A 22,887-nucleotide genomic window follows, 5' to 3' on the forward strand; every position below is an offset into this window, starting at 1 on the left:
TCCAATTTCCCCATTAATAACGCGCGCTTGTAATTAATGATGCGGGGAGACTCCAGCCTTGGCCGAGTCAGGCGAGTCAGGGGCAGGTCACGCCACCTCCAGGAGCGGCAGTCTGTCCCAGCCTGACCTGACCACACCTGGTCTCCATGACCCTGCACTGCAAGACGCACCTTCAATTTGGTTCCCCCCAAGCTTTCTTCCTGTTTGCTATCTATGGAGTTTTTTTTTTTCCACTGTTGACTGCCACTTGTTTTGCATTGCTTTGTGGGGGTTTAGGCTTGGGTATACTATGAATCAAACTGTGACAAATGCCCTGTATCAAACCCTGTTCCTGGAGATCTACTATCCTATACGTTTTAATTTCAACCCTAATTTAGCACATCTGATTCTACTAATTAGCAGCTCAATGAGATCTCTAACTGTTGAATGAGGTGTGCTTTGTTAGGGTTGGAGTGAAAACCTACTATGGCTCATTCTAATAGCACATGTTTCTCCTCTTTTTTCTTTAACTTACTCCTGACCCAGACCCTTGCTCCTGACCCATCTTTAAGGACCAACCCGTTAAATGTTCCTGTTAAAAGCTAGGAACGGCCAATCTTTCTTTGAGCAAGAAAACATCAGTGCATCATTTGCAGAAGTATTTTTCATAAAGCCTGACGTATATATGATTGACCTGTGGATCCACCTCTCCTCATCTGCCACGTCCGTAAGTAACGTGGCTTCAAACTGACATTTGAAGCAGCAAAGACATTCCATTTCCTAATTCACGTTTTCTCAATTTCCCGGTCTTCACTTCTTTTTCTTGGCACCTTTCTTGGCCTCTCCCGATGGGTGAAGCTAGGAGTAGAAAAATGGCAAGAAAAAGAAAAAAAGAGGAGAAAAATAAACGATTGGAACGGGCCACTTGATGATAGACCTCCAGGAACGGGCTTGGGGAGCCCTGCCCGACATGAATAAAATGAAAATGAACTTTGACCCCCCGTCCAGCAGGTGTGAGGTCCCAGCAGGCCTTTAGGACCCAGCCCAGGAACGTGACGGTGAAGGCGGGCGGGACGGCGGTGCTGCGGTGTGAGGTGCTCCGGCCCTCGGGCGTGGTGCAGTGGGTGAAGGACGGCCTGCTTTTGGGGCCCCAGCGGAGCCTGCCGGGCTTCCCCCGCTACTCCATGACTGGGGCGGAGAAGAAAGGTGAGGAGGGCGTGTGCTAACCTACACACTCTGAAAGAAAGGTACCAAAAGTCCCTAAAAAGGTACAAATGCTTGTCATGGGGATAGTATCCTACATAAAATTGTTACATTACTGTACTTTCAGGGTACATTTTGGAAATGTTATGCTCAAAGAACAAAAATGTACCTCCACTATCACTTTATGGTCTAGAGTACCAAGCTGCATAATGTACCTCTTCACTGTTAGTCTAGCGAGGGCAGCACAGCGCGATAAACACACCCGCTTTTTAGGGAATGAGTAATACTTTTGAACCGATCACAGAAACTCATTAAAGGGGGTCTGAAGCGGATGCAGAAGGTCAGAGATAAACTACCAGAGTCAGTAAAGTGGTCAAGAGGTGTTGAAAGGTGGAGAGTCAGTATAATCCACCCTGGGAGAATCTGAACTGAACTGAGACGACCCCTGCGCTTCTACAGTTGAGGGCTGTTTTCAGATGCTAAAATGAAATCATCTTGACCTCTCTTACTCTTCCCACTTCTTTGACCTCTTTGTAAGCCTACATGCTGTCGCCCCCAGCTAAGCAGTGTAGCACTCTTAATTATAATAACTTCATTAGTTCTGTGCTTTTCCTGCAGAAGTGTAAAGTGTTTTACAGGTGTTTACACTATCGTAGATGAATAATCCAGTAACCCCGCCTTCTGACCGGGATGGTCCAATCAGTACATGGCTAGTGCCTGAATAGCACTGAAAGAAGCCAACCAGATGCCATAGTGAAAAGCCATCCAAGTGCATGTTCCACAACTGTGTGTGTGTGTGTGTGTGTGTGTGTGTGTGTGTGTGTGTGTATGTCTCTGGAAAAATAACTCGTAAAGTAGCTATGACACACTCTGGGACGAATTTCTGCAATACGATTTACAGTTGATTAGACTAAGCTGGGGACAATCCCTCCTGGAGCTATGTGAAGTTAAGGGCCTTGTTCAAAGGCGCAACAGTTGTGCAGACCTTATCATGGATAAGATCATGAGCTTGAACAACCTTCACGGCCATGTGCCTGAGCCACTAGGTTACAGGTTAGTTCACAAATTACATAAATATAGTATTCAATACTATATTCAAATTGTATATTTTTCACCCCGTCAATTGCAGGGCAGTACCATCTCAGGATTGAAAAAGTGGCCCTGGAAGATGACTCCTCCTACGAGTGCCAAGTGGGCCAGTCCGAAAGCAGTGGAGCGCTCATCTCCCAAGTGGCAATCATCACTGTGCTGAGTGAGCTAAACCATTATCTCAGTCTCAGGGGGGGCAAGGGTTTCAAAGGGTCGTAATTAAACTCTACAGAAGCATTTTATCAGTCTGTCAACAGAGAAATTCAGGTCAACCCAAACGCAGAGGAACGTTGCCACTGCAGTCTGTGCTGTCTGTAGAGCTACATGTTAAATAGTGTACTAATGTACAGTATGTGTATGATATGTGATGATAATTATCTCAAATGAAACCCTGAGGGAAATTCTAATACTGACTTTGAGGTCTGAGGATGTTCATTCAACACAGGGAGCCCCAGGGTTTCCCAGCGAAAGAAATCTAAGAAACAGAAAAAAAAAAAGAAAACATTAATTACTTCCAGACTATTCTATCAAAATCAACAGCTCAGAGAAGTAGAGAGAACACTTCAAAGGGACTTTCATGAAGCGTTATACGCCGTGGTTTCCATCGCTTCATTGTCGGTAGAAGCTGTGGAGACGAGCTCTTTGAGCTCTCGAAACATGATTACCTGCGTCTCGAACGCCGTCGCGCGTGGTGCTGGAGGTCCTCTTCCACAAAGCGGGCAAAGTGCGCCGTCGCCATGTCAGCTCCCCGAGTCTGCTACTAACCATCGTTCTGAACACAACCTCTCAGCCAGGAAGGGTGTGTGTGTGTGTGTGTGTGAGTGTGAGTGTGTGCGTGAGTGAGTGCGCCCTGCTGTAAAATCCAGCCATGCCAGCTTAAAAATTGGAATGAGCTGGTCATGAAGCTGGTCTTGCTGGGTATGAGCTGGGTATGATAGCTTTCAAAAAACAGCTTTAGCTGGTTGAACCATGTCAAGCTGGGACCTGGTCTGAACGGGTCAACCAGCTAAACCATCTGGATCTGGTCTGAACTGGTCAACCAGCTAAACCATCTGGATCTGGTCTGAACTGGTCAACCAGCTACCAGCTGTTTCAAAACCGAGCTTGGGCTGTTTTTCTTCAACGGCGCGCGTGTGTGTATATGTGTGTGTTCGTGTGTGTGTGTGTGTGTGTACTGTACGTGTGCGTAAGCATATCATTCTCACAGTTCTCTTTTCAGCAGGCGGACATTCTCCCACTCCCATTGCAGAAGAGTATTTTAGGGAGGCTGATGGTTCTGCTCTAAATAGAGACTTCTCTCTGGCTCTGGCTGTGCTGGGAGCTCCGTGCGTGTGGCGGGCGGAGTGGCTAAATCACAGTATACAGGCCTTACATTGGAGGGACTGATAAGTGCACAGACAGGCAGGGGAAGGGATGTGTGTAATTGTATGTCTTCCTACTTTACCATGCTGCCTGTTGTCATTCAATGCACTTTCGCGCTACGCTTCCCCCTTCTCTTTCTTTCCATATCTTTCTTCCCTCCATCTCTGTCTCTCTCTCTCCACACTCTGTCTCTGTCTCAACCCCCTCTCTCTCTTTCTATATCTTTCTGCACTCCATCTCTGTCTCTCTCTCCACACTCTGTCTCACCCCTTTCTCTATTTCTATCTTTTTCTGCCCTCCATCTCTGTCTCTCTCTCCACACACTTTCTGTCTCAGTTTCTCTCACACTCTCTATCTTTCCTTCTCTTTCTTTCACTTTCATCCCTCTATCTGTCTCTCTCTCCACACTCTGTCTCTGTCCTTTCTCTTTCCATCTATTTCTTCCCTCCATCTCAGTCTCTGACTCTCTCTGTGTCACTTTCTTTCTCCAATCTGTCTCCCCCCTCTCCCCCCTTTCTCTCCCCCCCTCTCCCCATCTCCCTCTCTTCCTCCCCCTCTCTCTCTCACCCCACACTCTTCTCTCTCTCTTTCTGTATGCACAGGGAGCAGGGAGGTTCTTTAAAACCTCTTTTCTTCTCTGGTTGTTGCGCTCGCTCTCGCTCCCTTTTCTTTTTGACAGTGGAGAAGTGTGTGTGTGTGTTTGGGGGGGGGGGGGGGGGTTGCTGTGGTGACACACTCTGGCTCTCTTTCTCCTTTCTGAGGGAGTATGGGAACAGAACAGCTTTTCCTGACATCTTAAGAGAGGAGGGAGGGAGGGAGGTATGCAGAGGAGGCAGTAGAACCCCCCCTCCTCTCCTTCAGTCTCCCTCGCTCCCATACAACCAGAACACACCTGCAGCAGCAGCAGGGCCCAGTCCCACGTCCATCACTGGCGACACTGGGACAGCACTGCAGCTGAGAGACTGTACAGTCATGTCAATGCAGCACTGGTCCCCGAACGCACACACACACACACACACACAGACACGCACACATGCGCACACAGAGACATGCACCACACAGACACGCACTCACACATGCAAACACACAGACGTACACCACACAGACACACACATGCACGCACGCGTGCGAACACATAGACATAACCACACAGACAGGCACACACACACATACAGTACATTCACAAACATGCGCACACACACACACAACACAGACATACACAAACACACATATATACAGTACATACACACATACAAGCAGATACACAGACAAACACCACACAGACATACAGTACATACACACAAACACTCACACACACACAATACAAATACAAATCTTCTCAGCCTTCTCAGATAGACTCAGCTCAGAAGTTTGGATGGATTATAGAATGTTGGTATATATGGCATATTGCTTTTGGCTCGGATATTAAAACATGTGCTCTATCCCATTCTTTCTCTACCTTTCTCCCTCTCTCCACCTCTCATTCTCTCTCTTTCTTTACCTCTCTCTCTCCCTCTCTCTCTCTGTCTCTCACTCTCTCCTGCTTTACCTCTCCCTCTCTTTCTTTACCTCTCTCTCTCTCTCTCTCTTTCTTTACCTCTCTCTCTCTCTATCTCTCTCACTCTCTCTCTATCTGTCTCTCTCCCTCTCTGCTGTGATTGCCTGGGCACTAAGATCCACTGGAGTGCTTCCTAGTAAAATCCATCTGAGCCTGAGATAGTCCCAGCCCCTCGGACATTTTAACATTGTTCTACAAATCCAGCCAAAGCAAAACAAATAAATTAGCACAATAAAATAAACACTCCGCCGCAGACATAAAATAAAGATGTAGCATGTGAGGAAGTCTCTTAATTGAATCCCCCCCCTCCCCCTCACATCAATATGATGACCTGTGAGTACCAGACACAGTGCTGGAGGCGGGGGGGACGGGGGAAACGGGAGGGGCTGGTGGGGCAGATGTCAATAAGCCTGCACTGCAGGCCGGCAAAGAGAGATTTCAAGACATTTCTATCAAGGAAGCTTTACTTCCAGGTTTTCTCTTCCTCTTTTTCCCCCAGACCTGCGGAGGTTTTGTTGGGGATTATTGCAATAAGTGCAGGCTGCTAATCCATCACAATAACAGTCTCCCCAAGAGCCCCCTTCCTGGGAGAATCCTGATCCTCCTGTCCACCATCGCCCTCCATGGGGAGATCCCTATCTCATCCGTCCAATGGCAGGGGGCTGGGCGCTGGGTGCTGGGTGCTGGGTACTGGGTGCTGGTTGCAGGGTCTTGGGTGCAGGATGCAGGATGCAGGGTGCAGGATGCAGAGTGCAGGGTGATGGTTGCAGGGTGCTGGGTGCTGGATGCTGGGTGCAGGGTGCTGGGTACTGGGTGCTGGATGCTGGGTGCTGGGTGCTGGATGCTAGGCGCTGGGTGATGGTTGCAGGGTGCTGGGTGCTGGGCGCTGGGTGCTGGGCGCTGGTTGCAGGGTGCAGGGTGCAGGGTGCTGGGTGCTGGGTACTGGCCCTTCTTAAGGATCTGCATATGTTGTCTTGTCCAGCTCAGGTTCTGGTTTGCACAGTGCTCACGTGTACAGGCTCATAGCCACAGGTCCATATCCACAGATACAGTTTCACAAGTTCACACTGATGCTTTAGGGTGCCAACTGCCCATAATAATGAGGATGATGGTGATGGTGATGGTGATGATGCTGGTGGTGATGATGATGGTGATGGTGATGATGATGCTGATGATGGTGGTGATGATGGTGATGGTGATGATGATGGTGATGATGGTGATGATGGTGGTGATGATGGTGATGTTGGTGATGATGGTGATGATGGTGATGATGATGCTGATGCTGATGATGATGGTGATGGTGATGATGATGATGATGGTGATGATGGTGATGGTGATGATGATGGTGATGATGGTGATGATGGTGGTGATGATGGTGATGTTGGTGATGATGATGCTGATGATGGTGGTGATGTTGGTGATGTTGGTGATAATGATGATGGTGTTGATGATGATTTTTATTATTACTATTACTAATGGTGGTGAACATATTTCTGTAATGCTGGTGTGATAGAGTTGGTCAGAGCTTTTGTTGTTATTGTTGTCTGCTGCTGTGGTGAGGTTTGGGTCTATACCAGCATTCCCTACATATCCACAAAACACAAGTGAAATAAATACCAATCACATATCTAATCAGCCATATGTTTCAAGCAAAATCCTATAAATATGTGATATTTAGTCACAAATTACATAATTTGCACAGATGGTCAATTACAAAAGTGTGTTACCCAAATTTGATTGTAATTTCACCTTGGAGTTTTGCTGAAGGAGATAATAATAGCTGAGCTGGTATTGTGAAGAGCGGTTGGCTATTCGCACTCAGCAGTAGATTGGGTTGTGGTCACGAAGCCTTCCTTCATCTGCTTTCGTGTCGTCTCAGATGTGCAGCACCATTCAGGCGCTTCAACCCGCAGCATATTGCTAATATCACTGAGAATACAGGGGGGGGAGGATACACAGCCAATAATTCATAGCAATGTGCTGAGTAATAGAGCGCACTCATAAAAAGAGAAAGATCGTCGCACCAACATTTCGACACACAGTGTCTACTTCAGGGTATAGTGTGAAGGAGACACTTTCTGTCGAACATCGTTTCTTTTGTAATGAATTACTCAGGAGCATTTTGGAGCATGCAAATAAATCCAAAAATAAAAATCTTTTATTGAGCGTCTGTGCCGAGGTTGAGTATCCCAGCCATGTTCTGCATTGCGCTGCTTTCTGTCAAAATTGAGGAAATGTGCCACATCTAACATGGAGATAATCTGCAGGAGATAAGCAGCATAACTATCTTGGTGGTTATAGGCGTGTAACTTGCATTAGCGGTGTGTGACAGTCAGACCTGTGATGCTGATTATGCGTTACAGCGGTTCTGTAGTTAAGTCACAAGGAGGGAGGTGTCTGTCACCCGTTATTTGGTTCAGATTTCTCCCTCGGAGGGGGGGTGGGGGGGGGGGGGGGGGATGGGGGTTATGTAAAATATTTAGCCGTGTATAACATGCTTGAAAGACACCTGCGTCACTTCTTTGCTCTGCCCGGAAAAATAAAGAAGGGAGGTTTTAGAGAGAGAGATGGAGAGAGAGAAAGATGGATTGGGGTGATTCAATGGTTTTCTGCTTCGTTACTAACACCTGAGTCCCCAATAGCTAGTGTGTGTGTGTGAGTGTGTGTGTATACAGATGACTATGCCTTCCCATAGATTATGTGTATGGCATTTGCATTAATCTATGTCTGTGTCTTTGCATGTTTGTGTAAGTATGTGTGTGCATATTTGTATGTGCTTGCATGCATGAATAGATATTGTTTTGACCAGTTTGTAAAAATGTTTGTTTGGACTGTTTGTGTTTCCCATCTGTGTATATATGTGTGTCCATCTGCGGTGGTCTTATCAGTATGTGTTTGAACAGAGCTGTATGAAGTGTGTTTAATATGTACTGCTGATATTTATGTGCTGTTTCTACTCATTTGTACAGAATGTTCATATTTTCCACTTTTGTGATCTACATATTATAGCTGTTTATTTCTGCATGACTCTTTGAGTGAGTGGGACAGTGTGTGTGTGTGTGTATGTGTGAGTGAGGATGAGTGTGAGTGGGCCAGTGTGTGTGTGCAGGTATGCGTGTGTATGTATGGTCGAGTGTGAGTGGAACAATGTGTGTGTGTGTCTGTGTGTGTGTGGATGAGTGTGAGTGTGAGTGGGTCAGTGTGTGTGTGTCTGTGTGTGTGGATGAGTGTGAGTGTGAGTGGGTCAGTGTGTGCATGTTTATATGTGTGTGAGTGAGGGATTTTTTTATCCTCTTTTCTCTCCACTGCCCATCCATCTGTATTTGTCTAATGAATTGAATCATGTGGCCCTCTATCTCTCACCTGCACAGCAGCATCAAGGCCCTGTGTGTCCTTGACTGTGTGTGTGTGTGTGTGTGTGTGTGTGTGTGTGTGTGCTTGACTGTGTGTGTGTGTGTGACTGCTATGGCTCTGAGAAAAGCTGTGTATGTGTGAATGTCTGTGGTCTGCTTCTACTGTGTTGGTTTGTGTTTCAAGGTTTATGTGTTGGTTTGGGAAGCAGAGACAGAATGTGTGTCTGAGAGTGAGAGATAAAGTGGGAGAGCATGTGAGTGTGGCTTGTGTGTGCATGCTTGTTTGCATGTGTGCGGTTGTGTGTGTGCGTGAGTGTGTGTTTTTGTGTGTGTGAGTGTGTATTTTTGTGTGTGTGTGTGTATATGTGTGTGTTTTTGTGTGTGTGCGTGTGTGTTTTTGTGTGTGTGTGTGCATGTTTGGTTTGTGTGTGTGCGTGTGTTTTTTTATGTGTGTGTATTTTTGGTTTGTGTGTGTGCGTGTTTGTGTGTGTGTGTGTGTGTGTGTGTGCGTGTGTGTGTAAAAGAGGCAGCTCAGGTGAGTCTCATTTAGGTCACATTGTTTTGCCTGAATGGTTGCTGCGGGCTCTGGTTTTCAGCACCTCCCTGGCTACACCGCTCTGCAGAAAGAGAGGGAGGAGGGGAAAATGGGAAAAGAAAGGAAGGGGTGATGAGAAAACAGAAAAAGGAAAGAAAGCAGAGCGAGAGGGAGGAAAGAGGCCACAGTCACGTCGATATCTAGCGTGTTAATGTACCGTTATTTCCTGTTTCGTGTGTTGTATGGCAGGGACACATTTCATGTACAACAAGTGATGGACTCCTCATTGGGAAGTATGGTGCATTTACTAGACTTGAGGTTGAACCGGCTGTCAGCAAATGCAAGCCGAAGCCAACAATTCAAAAACAAATGCATCTCATTATTTCTCCCTTGGTCTCTGCAGCGCTCACTGTAACCTATCACAGTCCAGATAGATCCAATTGCTTCCTTTAAATCAGTTTGAAGCCGCAGCCACATCTCATCCGTCTCTACGCGAGGGCAGCAGCCAGTTCCGCGGGCTCAATATGGCAAGAGCTCCCCTTAGTGGCGCGAGGCGGGGCAATTTAGAGCCGTGAGTGAAAGGTCTCGGGAGCCGGGTCTAGCTTGGCGCATAATGAGCTTCTTAAACCGTCGGCTGGATTATTTAAACATATTACACCCCTGGGCGCTGCAAAAACAGCCTCAGCATTCAGAACCTTGATATCCACATTAAATTTCAGTCGGAACGGAAGACAAAAGACTGCTGCGCTCGCCGGGCAGGTTGCTAATTCACCGGCGTGGTTTTTAGAGCAGGCGCCACGCGCGCTCGCTAATCTTTATGTTTTATGGTTTTGTCGATCTCAACAGCGGTGTGCGCTACCGGCCCAATAGGATGATGCGCGGATCAGTGGACTGGCACGGTTCTCATTTAATATGATGCCTTTTAATAAACAGTCATCGGGGGGTTTCCGACGCCGCTAAGCAACGCTTCTGTCCTGTCATCCTCTTTCAAACAGTTCCGCCGTCCAGACCCGTGTTTGAGGCTGAGACGGACGAGCCTTGGGTGGCGGGGAAGGAGTACACGGTCACCTGCACAGCACCGGACGCAAAACCGGCTGCCGAGGTCACTCTGTTCAGGGGTACGTTTCTGCAGCGACATGCGATCTCAGGTCCACGTGGGTCGTGATGTGATCAGATGTGAAACTCACATTTCGCCAGAACCGGGAGAGCTAGCCTACACTTTATGCCGAAAAAAAGGAAGAACTTTTAAGCTTCCGCCTCAATGTGTGTGTGTGTATAGATGCAGAATGAAACGCATTAACACTGTTTCATGCTTGCATCGTAGTGCCCCATATACGCAGTTCGCCCTGGAGGTGGGATGCATTAAAATTGATGCCGGGTCTGTGGTCCTACATTCTGCTTGGCTTTCATGTGCGCGTTAGCACTCCGGTCTCTATCGACCGAGCCTCTTATCGCACTGATGCGTGGAAGAGGGCTGAGGTCTGAGGGACTGAGGAGGCTTGTCTAGACTCTGCTCTTGGATTGAATGGGAGACTGTTCCTGTGTTACTGTGTGATCTGCTAGATCATTGAATTTTACCATCTTTTTCTCTCAATAATTATTCCTTTTTCTCCACTCTCCCTCTTTCTCCCTGCACATCCCTCTCCCTCCCTCCCAAACCTCATTGTGCTCATTCTCCTTCTCTCACCATCCCCTCCCTCTCTTTCGTCCTCACTCTGTTTTCCACTCCCTGTCACTCTTTCCTGTACCATTCTCCTTCTACCGCCTCCCTCTCTCTTCTTCCCTTACTCTTACTCACTCTCTCTTTGCCCCTCCCTCCCTCATCCCATTCTTCTCTCTATCTCTATTTCTCTCTTTCTCTCTCTTTCTACTCTCCCTCTTCCCCTTCCTCTCTCCCTCTGTCCCTCACTCCCTCCTTCCCTCTCTCTCCGTCACTCTCTCTCTCTCCCCCTCCCCTCTTCCCATTCCTCTCTGTTTCCCTCTCTTCCTCCCTATCCCTCCCTCTCTCTCCCTCTATTTCCCTCTCTCTACCTATCTCCCTCCCTACCGCTCTCTGTCTATCTCTCTCCCTCCCTCTCTCCCTCCCGCCCTTTCTCTCTCCCTCCCTCTCCCTCTCCCCTCTTCCCTTCTCTCCCTCTCTCTCTCCCTCCCCCCTCTCTCCCTCCCTGTCCCTCCCTCTCTCTCCCTCTATTTCCCTCTCTACCTCTCCCTCCCTTTTTCTCTCCCTCCCTGTCCCTGCCTCTCTCTCCCTCTATTTCCCTCTCTCTACCTCTCTCTCTCTCTCTCTCTCTCTCTCTCTCTGCAGATGGAGTAGAGCTGACCAATGCTTACTCTGTCACCATGTCTGGCTCAGAGGAGAAGCTTGAGAACACAGAGGCCTCGGTGAGGTGTGTGTGCACTCGTGTGTGTGTGCGCCCTTGTGTATGTGTGTTTGTGTGCGCATGTGTGTGTGAGAGTGAGTGTGTGCGTGTACTCGTGTGTGTGTGTCTGCATGTGTGTGAGGGTGCATGTGTTTGTGTGCGTGTCTGTGTGTGTGTGGCTGCTTTGTGTGTGCTTGTGTGTGTGTGTGTGTATGTGTGTGCGTGCGGGCGGGCGTGTGTTTGTCAGCGGGTGAAATAGACTTCCCCTCAAGGAGACAGTGCAGCATCTCAACTGTGTAATGCATCCCAGCCAGAGCCATTGCTGCCATGGAACTGAACCAACAGCTGAAGTACCACTGGCCATAACCACTGCACATAATAGCTGCTATCGGATGTCTCTGCTAAGTGGAGTGCGTGTTAAACCCCCTCAACAAGCTGCAGCCCACCCCGGCAGGAAATCTCCTGATTGGCCGTCCCCTGGAAGTCACATGACTGCATTACAATGGCCACAGATCTGTAATAACCATGTTAATTGAAAGTCCTGTTTGATTTGCATAAAACTGTGCCATCCCAAATTGCCGTCCACAAAAGCTGGCCAAGTCCCGGAGCGTTACATTTAAAAGCGGTTCCTACCACAGACACAGAATTACATTTGAATTTTCGAGACAGATTCTGATTAGATTCAATCCCGGCTTCAGTGCATATTTGACCAATGCTTTAAATGAAGAAAACTACGCCATTATTCTTTTTATTCTGCTTCTATTGTATTGCCCTATTGTAAGATCACAAATTACACCTGCGCAGATAGAGAAAATCCCTCTTAAAGACTGAATGGAATTATGTGCAGGTTGACTTCCTTTTTTCATGAACACCACCTTATCAATTTTCCATTGTGTAACAGCCGTTTTCACTTATAATACTCCATCAAAGCTTGTCAGCCAGACTATGGGGAATTTTCTCCCTAGACTGTGAGTGTTCATTGTGTCGGTAACAGCGTGTGGTGTAAGTGCTTCGAACAGCTGTCTCTGGACCAGCGGCTTTTGGGTTTTGGTCGCCTGGTGGAACAGCCGTTTTCTCCTCCGAAGCAGCTGCTCAAACAGTGGTTCTGAATGCACGCACGACTCTGTTCATTTGTGTGGATATGGGAGGGCATCTATGAGGTTAATAAAATGCACTGAGAGGGCGGAATTACTCAGAGGTCAGTAAGTATTTGGACAGTGGAGCAATTTCTGCAATTTTGGCTCTGCACTCCTGCACATTGGATTTGAAACGAAACATGAATGAATTTTAGGTTAAACTGCAGACTTTCACCTTTAATTTGAGGGTACTTACATGCATATGGGGCGATCCGTGTGGGAATTACATCCATTTCTATGCATAGTCCCCCATTTTAGGGGACCAAAATAATTGGACAGTTGGTTTCTCAGCTGTCTCTGATTAGACAGGCGTATTTAATTGCTTCCTTAGTGCAGGTATAAGGAAGCTTACAGTATCTAGAGCAGTGCTCTAGGCTTTTGATTGCCTTTAGGATCTGTAATTGGCATTTGTGAGGCATTTGAGGACCAGCATTGTGCCAATGACCATAAACGACACATTATGAGGCTGATAAATAGGGAAATGTAATCAGAGATGTAGGCCAGATCTTAAGCTTACAAAAAACTACTTCTTGGACCGTCATGAAGAAGAAAGAGAGCACTGGTGAGCTCAGTAATTGCAAAGGGGCTGGTAGGCCAAGGAAGACCTCTGCAGTTAATGACCCAAGAATTCTTGCCATAATGAAGAAAATACCCAGAAACACCTGTCTGACAGATCAGAAACACTCTTCAGGAGGCAGCTGTGGATGTGTTCGTGACTGCTCTCCGCCGAAGACTTCAATCAGATCTACAGAGGGTACACTGGACAGCTTGCTAAGTAGTACTTAAAAGAATCTGCAGAGTTCTGGAATAAGGTCTCGTGGACAGATGAGACCAAGAATGAGACCAAGAGCAATGTGTGGAGGCTAAAATGAACTTCCCAAGAAACAAAGCACCCCCCTCATCTGTGAAACATGGAGCTGGGGGTGTTATAGTTTGGGCATGTAGGACTGCCTCGTGTTCTGGTTCACTTGCCTTCATTCGTAATGTAACTGCTGATACAAGCAGAATTAATTCTGAAGTGTTCTGAAGGATACACTGATGTTCAATCAAATGCCTCCAAATGCATTGGACGCTTCATCCCAGAGCAAGACAACAATCCCAAACATACACCAGTTCTCTCTTTCTTCTTAATGATGTTCCAGACAGTTTGCGTCAATAAGCCTATTATTTGAACCATGTCTCTGTTTTCTTTTGTACTTCTTATAATGGCTTCCTTGACTTTAACAACTCCTCATGTAGACAAACACGAATAACAGACTCCAATGACAACCAATAGAAGCCAACTGTCCAATTACTTTTGTATGAAACTATGTATGAAAAGGATGTAATTATATTACCTGAGATCACCTTATATGGATGTAAATCCTCAAATTAATCGTGACAGTCTGCACTTTAAGCTCATGTTCATTATTTCATTTCAAATCCAATGTGCTGGAGTACAGAGCTAAAAGAACAGAAAGTGTACCAACAGTCCAAATACTTACAGACCTCACTGTATGTTATGGTATCAGATGTTCTTCCCTAAGAATCAGTCACTAACATACTCTCTTATGCATATCTTTTTAAATAAGCTGATAACTTTTTTTAAATCTTAAAAATAACACAGATGCCTTGTTATTAACACTTTTTGTGTCGCTACTTCTGTGTTATATAAAACAATGAATGTGTTTCAAAGGAAGCCTTTTGAACAGATAGATAGACTGCGTTGTCTTAACAAGTCACGGGGGGGGGGGGGGGGGTGTTAAAAAATGCTGTGTTGTGTTGTTTTTAACACATCCGTTAAGAGAGTGCTGTAGTTCTCCGTTCGTGATGTGGTGTAATGTCGTGTGTCTGTGCAGTTTTACCCCCCTGAGCTCGGACCACGGTCAGGAGCTGCTCTGCCGGGCGATCAACCCCGCCCTGCCTCACGCCCTGGACGCCAGGCTGCTGATGAACGTGTACTGTAAGGGCCATGCGCTCTCTCTCGCTCTCTCTCTCTTTCTCTCTCTTTCTCTCTCTCTCTCTCTCAAAATGTCCACCCTCACCAAGCGGCGGCCCTAAACCTTAATCTAGCAGAACGGCGGGCTCTGTTACCGCCGCGGCTCGTAAAGCCTTCGCCCGGCCGGATCGAGGCTCCCGCCACGGCCTGCTCTAATTCCGAGGGGCCGTAAACGGCAGTAATTTGTTACGCCCTCCTTACGCCGTCCTCTCTAACTGATCGCTGCAATAACAAAAGGCCGGGACGCCCTCATTTATTTCGCCGCGCGTATTTTATTCGGTCGGCGTAATTTATTCATATTCTACATTGTCTTATTACTGTTTGAGCATCTGTTATTCTGCCTGGTGGACTTGGGCCAGGGCGCCTGTGTCTCCCCGCCCCCCCCCCCCACCCCCCCTAATGCCTGCAGGTTCGAGCAGGGACCGGCCCCCTCACGCCAAACGCAAGTTAAATGTGCACAATTTATCGTCGCCATCTTAACAAATAGAGCTATTTGTCTTGAAGAGGGGCGCGATTCATTTAACCAACACTCCCCCCCCCACACACACACTCACATAAACCCCCCCTACACACACACACACACACACACACTCTCACACCACTGCCCACCCCTCCCTTCGATTCTGCTCATTTCCACCACCTGTAAGGCCAGTTTATAGTCCAGTGAGAGAATGCCAAATTCATGAATGGTCTATTGTCGACTGTTGTAGACTGCGGTTGTTGTCCTTAGCAAAAAGTATAAAGGCACTCCACTCGCCCAGAGTATTAATCACAAAAATCTCTGTTTTTAGTTAAATGTTTGCATTAAATTGATCAGCACTAACGCTAACATCAGCCTGCTCTCCATCAAGGTATCAGCACAGATCTTTGACAACATGTCCTCTAACTTATATTCAGTTTGTGCAGCATATTATTATTTTGATAAATTCAGCAGATAGAAAATAAATTGTATATATTACATACAACATTCCTACAGTGAGGATCAAAGTGGTTTATGGGTGAGACATTGAGTGAATGTGAATGCACATGACTTTGTTTAATTGGTCAATTACCTCTGGACAAATATTAATAATTATGTATAGGTCCAAATACGTACATACTGTACGCCATACATCTGCTTCTACGCTTTTATCCATAATGGCACACAGGAGGCATATATGAATGAGATCATAGCAATATACACTCTACAATATATACTTTAATGCAGGATCTATCAATGAATCACACTAGTTTAGAAATTGTAGTTATCAACACAGTTTGTGGGCAAGCTATGTTCAAAGAGTGATACAAGATATGGGGTCCTGAATGGGACACATTGGACATGTTGGAAGTAAAGCATGCTTCAGAAAAGCGCAAAATAAGTATATTGCCTTTAATATGCAAAATTGCCAATACACATTACAATGCACGACTCTGAAGATTGTTTAAGGCTCAAACTTCTGAAAGAACCCACAAACTGCCCAGTGCCTTGATGGAGAGCAGGCTGATGTTAGCATTAAGGCTGATCAGTTTAATTTCCTGTCTTTTGAGGCTTTCAGCAAATGCACATATTTCACTTAAAACATAGTTTTTTGTGACTAAACACAGAATGTTCAATTAGCCTAATTTGTATTAGCATGTGTCTCCTCCATGTTAAGTCTATGGACAATCGTCAAAATTTAGAATTTTGATTCAAATTGAATAAAATGTACCGTCATGAAATTAGAAAAAGCACAAAGAGTAGTGTGAAAAATATGGCCACCCCGGGTCAAAAAGCCTTACAATTAATATCCAAGAGACCAGAAGCGAACCAGACCTCAAAATGGAACCATGTTAAAATTTTCACAATAATAAAAAAAGGAAAAGTTTTGGAAACTTTCACAGGAAACCTTGTCAGTTAGTTCTTTGTAACTCCTCCGCGGGCAAATATAACAGCTTGTAAATGCCAGCTAAGAGTTTTTCAAGTCTCGCTTTTTCAGTCTTTCAACTTCACCCTTTTTTTCTCCGAACATACCTTCTATGGTGGTGGCCAAAAAGTTCAAGTTTGGTTTTGTCAGCCCAAAGCACATTGTTCCAAAAGGCTTCAGGCTTCTCAGTGCTTTCTTTTGCATACTTCAGACGCTTAATTTTGTGTTGAGGTCATTCTTTCCGGCAACTCTGCCATGCCGGCCTGCCGCTCCTTTGTGGTGATGTGTGGGTTCTCCTGAGCATTTTTCACCGGGTCTCGGCCCATTCGATCCGAAATCTTTCTTGATTTTATCATTTATCTTCCTTTTTCTAATAATGTTTTTTGACAGGGGAAATAAGGTTGTTTGACGCATTGAGAGAGCCTTCTCATTCTTTGTAGCCTTCTCCTTCTTGGTGGAAATGAACCATCTTCGTTTTGACATTTATTCTGACATTACCAGTTGGGTAATTTAGAAGGCATGGTGTCACTTAAGAATACAAAGTTCAGCCGTGGAATTATACTTGCCCAACTCAATGAAGCCCTAACGAGTAAATCACCTGGGTCTGAGATATTGAGGTTTAAAATTTGCCATTTTGAATGGATTTGCCGACCAACGCTAACATACCACGCCCGTTATAATGCACCAAATGTCACTGCGACCAGCGCCATCCACCGCACGCCGTCAGAGCTACGCTCTGTCACTGGACTCCAAACCGGCCTTTATTTGGAGAGCAGCTACGTTACTTAGACGGGTGGCTCAGAGCTACACCTCTCCTTCTACCTCTACCCCCCCCCCCCCTCCTCCCTCTGTCTTCTGGAGCGCTGATCTCCCCCTGCTCTCCTCTCCCCCCCCCCCCACCTCCTCCCTCTGTCTTCTGGAGCGCTGATCTCCTCCTGCTCTCCTCTCCCCCCCGCCCACCTCCTCCCTCTGTCTTCTGGAGCGCTGATCTCCCCCTGCTCTCCTCTCCCCCCCCCCACCTCCTCCCTCTGTCTTCTGGAGCGCTGATCTCCCCCTGCTCTCCTCCTCTCCCGCAGTCCTCCCACCTCCCCCCTCTGTCTTCCGGAGTGCTGATCTCCCCCTGCTCTCCTCCTCCCTCTGTCTTCCGGAGCGCTGATCTCCCCCTGCTCCCCCCCCCCCCCCCCTCCCTCTGTCTTCCGGAGCGCTGATCTCCCCCTGCTCTCCTCCTCTCCCGCAGTCCCCTCCCAGGCCCCGGTGATCGAGGGGCTGCAGAGCGAGGAGGTGAAGGCGGGGACGCTCCTGAAACTGGTCTGCTCCTCCCAGGGAGGAAACCCCCTGGCCACCCTGCACTGGACCAAGGTCAGCCGCCCCGACGCCATGGCAACGGCGAGGCGCCCCGCAGCGGGCTGTGACGTGCGCGCGGATTACACTCCGCTGAGCGTTTACCGTCCGGATTAAAGAGCCGCGCCGCTCCGGGAGGAGATTTACGGCATTATGTCGGATCTCCACAGCGGGCTTTCCTGCTCCCTTTTCTCTTTCTTTTCCTCGTTCTCTCGCTCTTTCTCTCTCTCTCTCTCTCTCTCTCTCGCTGTCTGTCTCTCACTCTGTCCTCTCTCTCTCTCTTTCCACTAATGAGTAACTGTGAGATTTCTTTAATGCCCAAGTATAATTTCTGCCTTGCTGCTGTCATAATTTTCATGGTTTAAAAAAGTTACATTCAAAAAATGCTCTCCCTCCTTCCTATGCTTTCTCTCCCTCCCTCTTTTACTCTCTCCCTCTATCTTTCTCTCTCTCTCCTGCCGTCTCCCCCTCCCTCTCTCCCTCTCTCCCTCCCTCCCTCTCTCGCTCCTCTCAGAATGAGGAGGTTCTCTCCTCCAGTTGGGAGGAGGACCGGGTGCTGAGGAGGTCCAGCAGTGTGCTGACCCTGCTGGTGAGGCCGGAGGACAACCACGCCGTGCTCTGCTGTGAGAGCGTCAACCAGGTGTCCCTGCGGCCTCTGTCTGTCCACCGCACGCTGCGTGTCCTCTGTGAGTCCCCCCCCACCGCCGTCCAATCACTGCCCCACACACACCACACTGTCCAATCACTGCCCCATACACGCCCCCGCCGTCCAATCACTGCCTCATACACACCCCCAACGTCCAATCACTGCCCCACACCCACCCCACTGTCCAATCACTGCCCCATACACACCCCCAACATCCAATCACTGCCCCACACACACCCCCAACGTCCAATCACTGCCCCACACACACCCACCTCTCCAATCACTGCCCCACACACACCTACCTGTCCAATCACTGCCCCACACACACCCCCAACGTCCAATCACTGCCCCACACACACCCACCTCTCCAATCACTGCCCCACACACACCTACCTGTCCAATCACTGCCCCATACACACCCCCGCCGTCCAATCACTGCCCCACACACACCCCACTGTCCAATCACTGCCCCACACACACCTACCTGTCCAATCACTGCCCCACACACACCCACCTCTCCAATCACTGCCCCATACACACCCCCACCGTCCAATCGCTGCCCCATACACACCCCCGCTGTCCAATCACTGCCCCATACACACCCCCGCCATCCAATCACTGCCCCACACACACCCACCTCTCCAATCACTGCCCCATACACACCCCACTGTCCAATCACTTCCCCATACACGCCCCCGCTGTCCAATCACTGCCTTATACACACCCCCAACGTCCAATCACTGCCCCACACACACCCCCAACGTCCAATCACTGCCCCACACACACCCACCTCTCCAATCACTGCCCCACACACACCCCACTGTCCAATCACTGCCCCATACACACCCCACTGTCCAATCACTGCCCCATACACGCCCCCACCGTCCAATCGCTGCCCCTTACACGCCCCTGCTGTCCAATCACTGCCCCATACACACCCCCGCCATCCAATCACTGCCCCACACACACCCACCCCTCCAATCACTGCCCCACACACACCACACCGTCCAATCACTGCCCCATACACACCCCACCGTCCAAACACTGCCCCATACACAACCCTACCTGTCCAATCACTGCCCCACACACACCCACCTCTCCAATCACTGCCCCACACACACCCACCTCTCCAATCACTGCCCCATACACACCCACAGCATCAGCCCTGCGATCACTGTCCAATCACAGTGCCGGCATTGAAATCACTATCTAATCACTGCATCAGCCCTGATATCCCTGCACAACAACAGCCTCACTGATGGGATCCCTATCCAATCACAGCGTCAGCAAATTGAATCTGCATCCAATCACAGCCTCACCGGTGGAATCTTTGTCCAGGCAAAGCCTTGGCCCCTGCAGTCCCTCGCTTGAACAGCAGACGCAAGCTGGCGACATCGTTATCCAGGCCATGAAACCTGGATTTGGAAACTTATTCAGCAGCGTTGTGAATACAGGACAAATGGGTTCTTTACAGGGCAATTTGAGCCGTAAACGTGGGATGTCATGGGTAATAATGGACTGTCAGCATATGTTACTCACACCCGGATACAGTGGCAGTCTCGCTGAACTCCAGGGCATTCTCCCGTACTGAGAGCTCATTTAGCTTAAGCGCTCGGCGCAGCGATAACGACGGTGCACTGCTAATGAATGATATCTGCGCTTTAATTAACACTACATGGAAATTAATTAAGGCCATATTTCTCATCTGCTGAGAGAACGGCGAGAGCGGCGTTAGCGTTAGCATGTACAGCCTCCGCCGCGACGTCGCCCGCGGGCAGCTGAGGTCGCTTCGCCTCTCGCGTGCACGCGAGATGTGTGTGTGTGTGTGTGCATGAAAGTGAGTGTGTGTGTGTGTGTGTATAAGTGTGTGTGTGTGCATGTGTGTGTGTGCTCCTGCCCGCCCGCTCACGCGTGTGTGTGCATGTGTGTGTGTGAGTGTATAAGTGTGTGTGTGTGAGTGTGTGTGCATGTGTGTGTGTGAAAGTGTGTGTGTGTGTGTGTATGGGTGTGTGTGTGTGTGTGAGTGTCTGTGTGTGCGTGCGTGTGTGTGTGTGTGTGTGTGTGTGTATATATAAGTGTGTGTGTGTGTGTGTGTGTGTGAGTGTGTGTATAAGTGTGTGTGTGTGTGTATAAGTGTGTGTGTGTGTGTGTGTGCATGTATAAGTGTGTGTGTGTGTGTGAGTGTGTGTGTGCATGTATAAGTGTGTGTGTGTGTGAGTGTGTGTGTGTGTGTGTGAGTGTGTGAGTGTGTGTGTGTGTGTGAGTGTGTGTGTGTGTGTGTGCATGTGTGAGTGTGTGTGAGTGTGTGTGCATGTGTGAGTGTGTGTGAGTGTGTGAGTGTGTGTGTGTGTGTGTGTGCGTGTGTGTGTGTGTGTGTGTGAGTGTGTGTGTAAGTGTGTGTGTGAGTGTGTGTGTGTGTGTATGTGTGTGTGTGAGTGTGTGTGTGAGTGTGTGTGTCTGTGTGTGTGTGTGTGTGTGTGTGTGAGTGTGTATGTGAGTGTGTGTGTCTGTGTGTGAGTGTGTGTGTGAGTGTGTGTGTCTGTGTGTGTGTGTGTGTGTGTGTGTGTGTGAGTGTGTATGTGAGTGTGTGTGTCTGTGTCTGTGTGTGTGTGTGTGTGAGTGTGTGTGTGAGTGTGTGTGTCTGTGTGTGTGTGTGTGTGTGTGTGAGTGTGTGTGTGTCTGTGTGTGAGTGTGTGTGTGTGTGTGTACACTCCCGCCCGCTCTCCCATGCTAACGCACCGTGGCGTCGTCATACCCCCTAATGCACCTTCGCGGCTCCAGGACACGCTTCCGCGCTCGCGTGGACTCTGTGCCTCCCAACGCGCCGCCTCATTTCCATTCATTAGCCGCCGCTCGCCGCCAGGGCAGGCCGGGCGCTGGAGCCAGGAAATTGGGTGGGTTGGGGTGGGTATGAGTCAGCCATGGTTCTGGTGCACCCCCACCCCCCTCGCCCCCACCAAAGAAGTAGCAGATACAAGTGGGCCCCATTAAGGAAATGGAATATTCCGGAATACAGAGTGCAGAAAAATGAATTGAGGATGAAAGGAAAGAGCACATATTCATACCTGTTAATATGCCTTTGTATATTTATATATATATATACAGTATATACTTCTGACGTCTGTATTTCCAGCTCTTGGAGCAAAATACTATGTACGCATTTACAGATTGGTCTACACATTTACGAATCTCAATACACTTGGAAATCTGAATACAGATTTGGGGATTTTTTTTACACATTCACAAATCTCAGTCCACATTTAGAGATTCTTTTTCACATTTACAAATCTGATTACACACACACAGATTGAGATGCAGTTACACAACTGTCCTCTCACATTTGGAAGCAATTATAGCCTTCTGTCTGCTTTCAGTGTGCTTACTCATAACACGAGCGTCTCCAGAACATGTTAATACATTAATAGGAATGTTTTTATCTTACTTCCAACACACATGTTTCTCTGGAATCCTCTGAATTAGTGTGTCTTGGGAATTGCTGGCGTGTTTTTCCACACCTGTCTGCACAGGTATGGCTCTCTTTCTGCCACCTGTCTGCACAGGTATGGCTCTCTTTCTGCCACCTGTCTGCACAGGTATGGCTCTCTTTCTGCCACCTGATTGCGCAGAGGACCGTGAAGTCGTGTATGACGCTGTATGCGCTGTTGGGTGTGTGTATTCTCCTGTCAGTGCATTGTGTATTAGCCTGTCTGCACTGTTGTGTGTGTGCAGCCTGTCGTTGCTCAGCTGCAGGAGTGTGTGTGTGTATGTGTGTGTGTGTGCGTACGAGCCTGTCTGCACAGTTGTGTGTGGGCAGCCTGTCGTTGCTCAGCTGCAGGAGTGTGTGTGTGTATGTGTGTGTGTGTGTGTGTACGAGCCTGTCTGCACAGTTGTGTGTGTGCAGCCTGTCGTTGCTCAGCTGCAGGGGTGTGTGTGTGTGTGTGTGTGTGCACAGCCTGTCGTTGCTCAGCTGCAGGAGTGAGTGTGTGTGTGTGTGTGTGTGCACAGCCTGTCGTTGCTCAGCTGCAGGAGTGAGTGTGTGTGTGTGTGTGTGTTCTGCGCAGTTGAGCCCTCTAAGCTGCAGGTCCGGGGCTCCTCAGAGGCGGTGGAGGGGAAGGAGGTGACCCTCAGCTGCTCCGCCTCCTCCAGCAACCCCCCCGTGCAGATCCGCTGGTGGCTGGGCTTCAGAGAACTCAACACCACTGTGGAGACCGTCACCGAGGTGTGTGTGTGTGTGTGAGTGTGTGTGTGTATCTGTGCAGGTGTGTCCATGAGAAAGAGTGTGCTTGTATGTGCGTATGAGAGTGTGTCTGTGTGTGTGTCCGTGTGTGTGTATCTGTGTACTGTATGTGTACCAGGATGTATTTTAGGAGTGCATTGTGCAAATGTGTGTGTGTGTGTGTGTGTGTGTGTGTGTGTGTGTGTGTGTGTGTATCTGTCTATGTGTAAAGTATGTTTATGTAT

General features: G+C 48.3%; 1 protein-coding gene across 1 annotated transcript in view; it reads left to right on the plus strand.

Annotated features, from left to right (window-relative positions):
- The window catches only part of nphs1 (NPHS1 adhesion molecule, nephrin), a 72,868-nt gene that overhangs the window by 29,690 nt on the left and 20,291 nt on the right, over positions 1-22,887 (plus strand). Inside the window, exons 5-12 of the mRNA XM_061253531.1 lie at positions 991-1,185; positions 2,312-2,434; positions 10,075-10,197; positions 11,385-11,466; positions 14,414-14,517; positions 17,677-17,798; positions 18,295-18,466; positions 22,488-22,645. Of these exons, the coding sequence (XP_061109515.1) occupies positions 991-1,185; positions 2,312-2,434; positions 10,075-10,197; positions 11,385-11,466; positions 14,414-14,517; positions 17,677-17,798; positions 18,295-18,466; positions 22,488-22,645 (1,079 nt within the window). The remainder of the gene's footprint in view (positions 1-990; positions 1,186-2,311; positions 2,435-10,074; positions 10,198-11,384; positions 11,467-14,413; positions 14,518-17,676; positions 17,799-18,294; positions 18,467-22,487; positions 22,646-22,887) is intronic.

Source organism: Conger conger, chromosome 1 (genome assembly GCF_963514075.1).
Source record: "Conger conger chromosome 1, fConCon1.1, whole genome shotgun sequence".
Classification (NCBI taxonomy): Eukaryota; Metazoa; Chordata; class Actinopteri; order Anguilliformes; family Congridae; genus Conger; species Conger conger.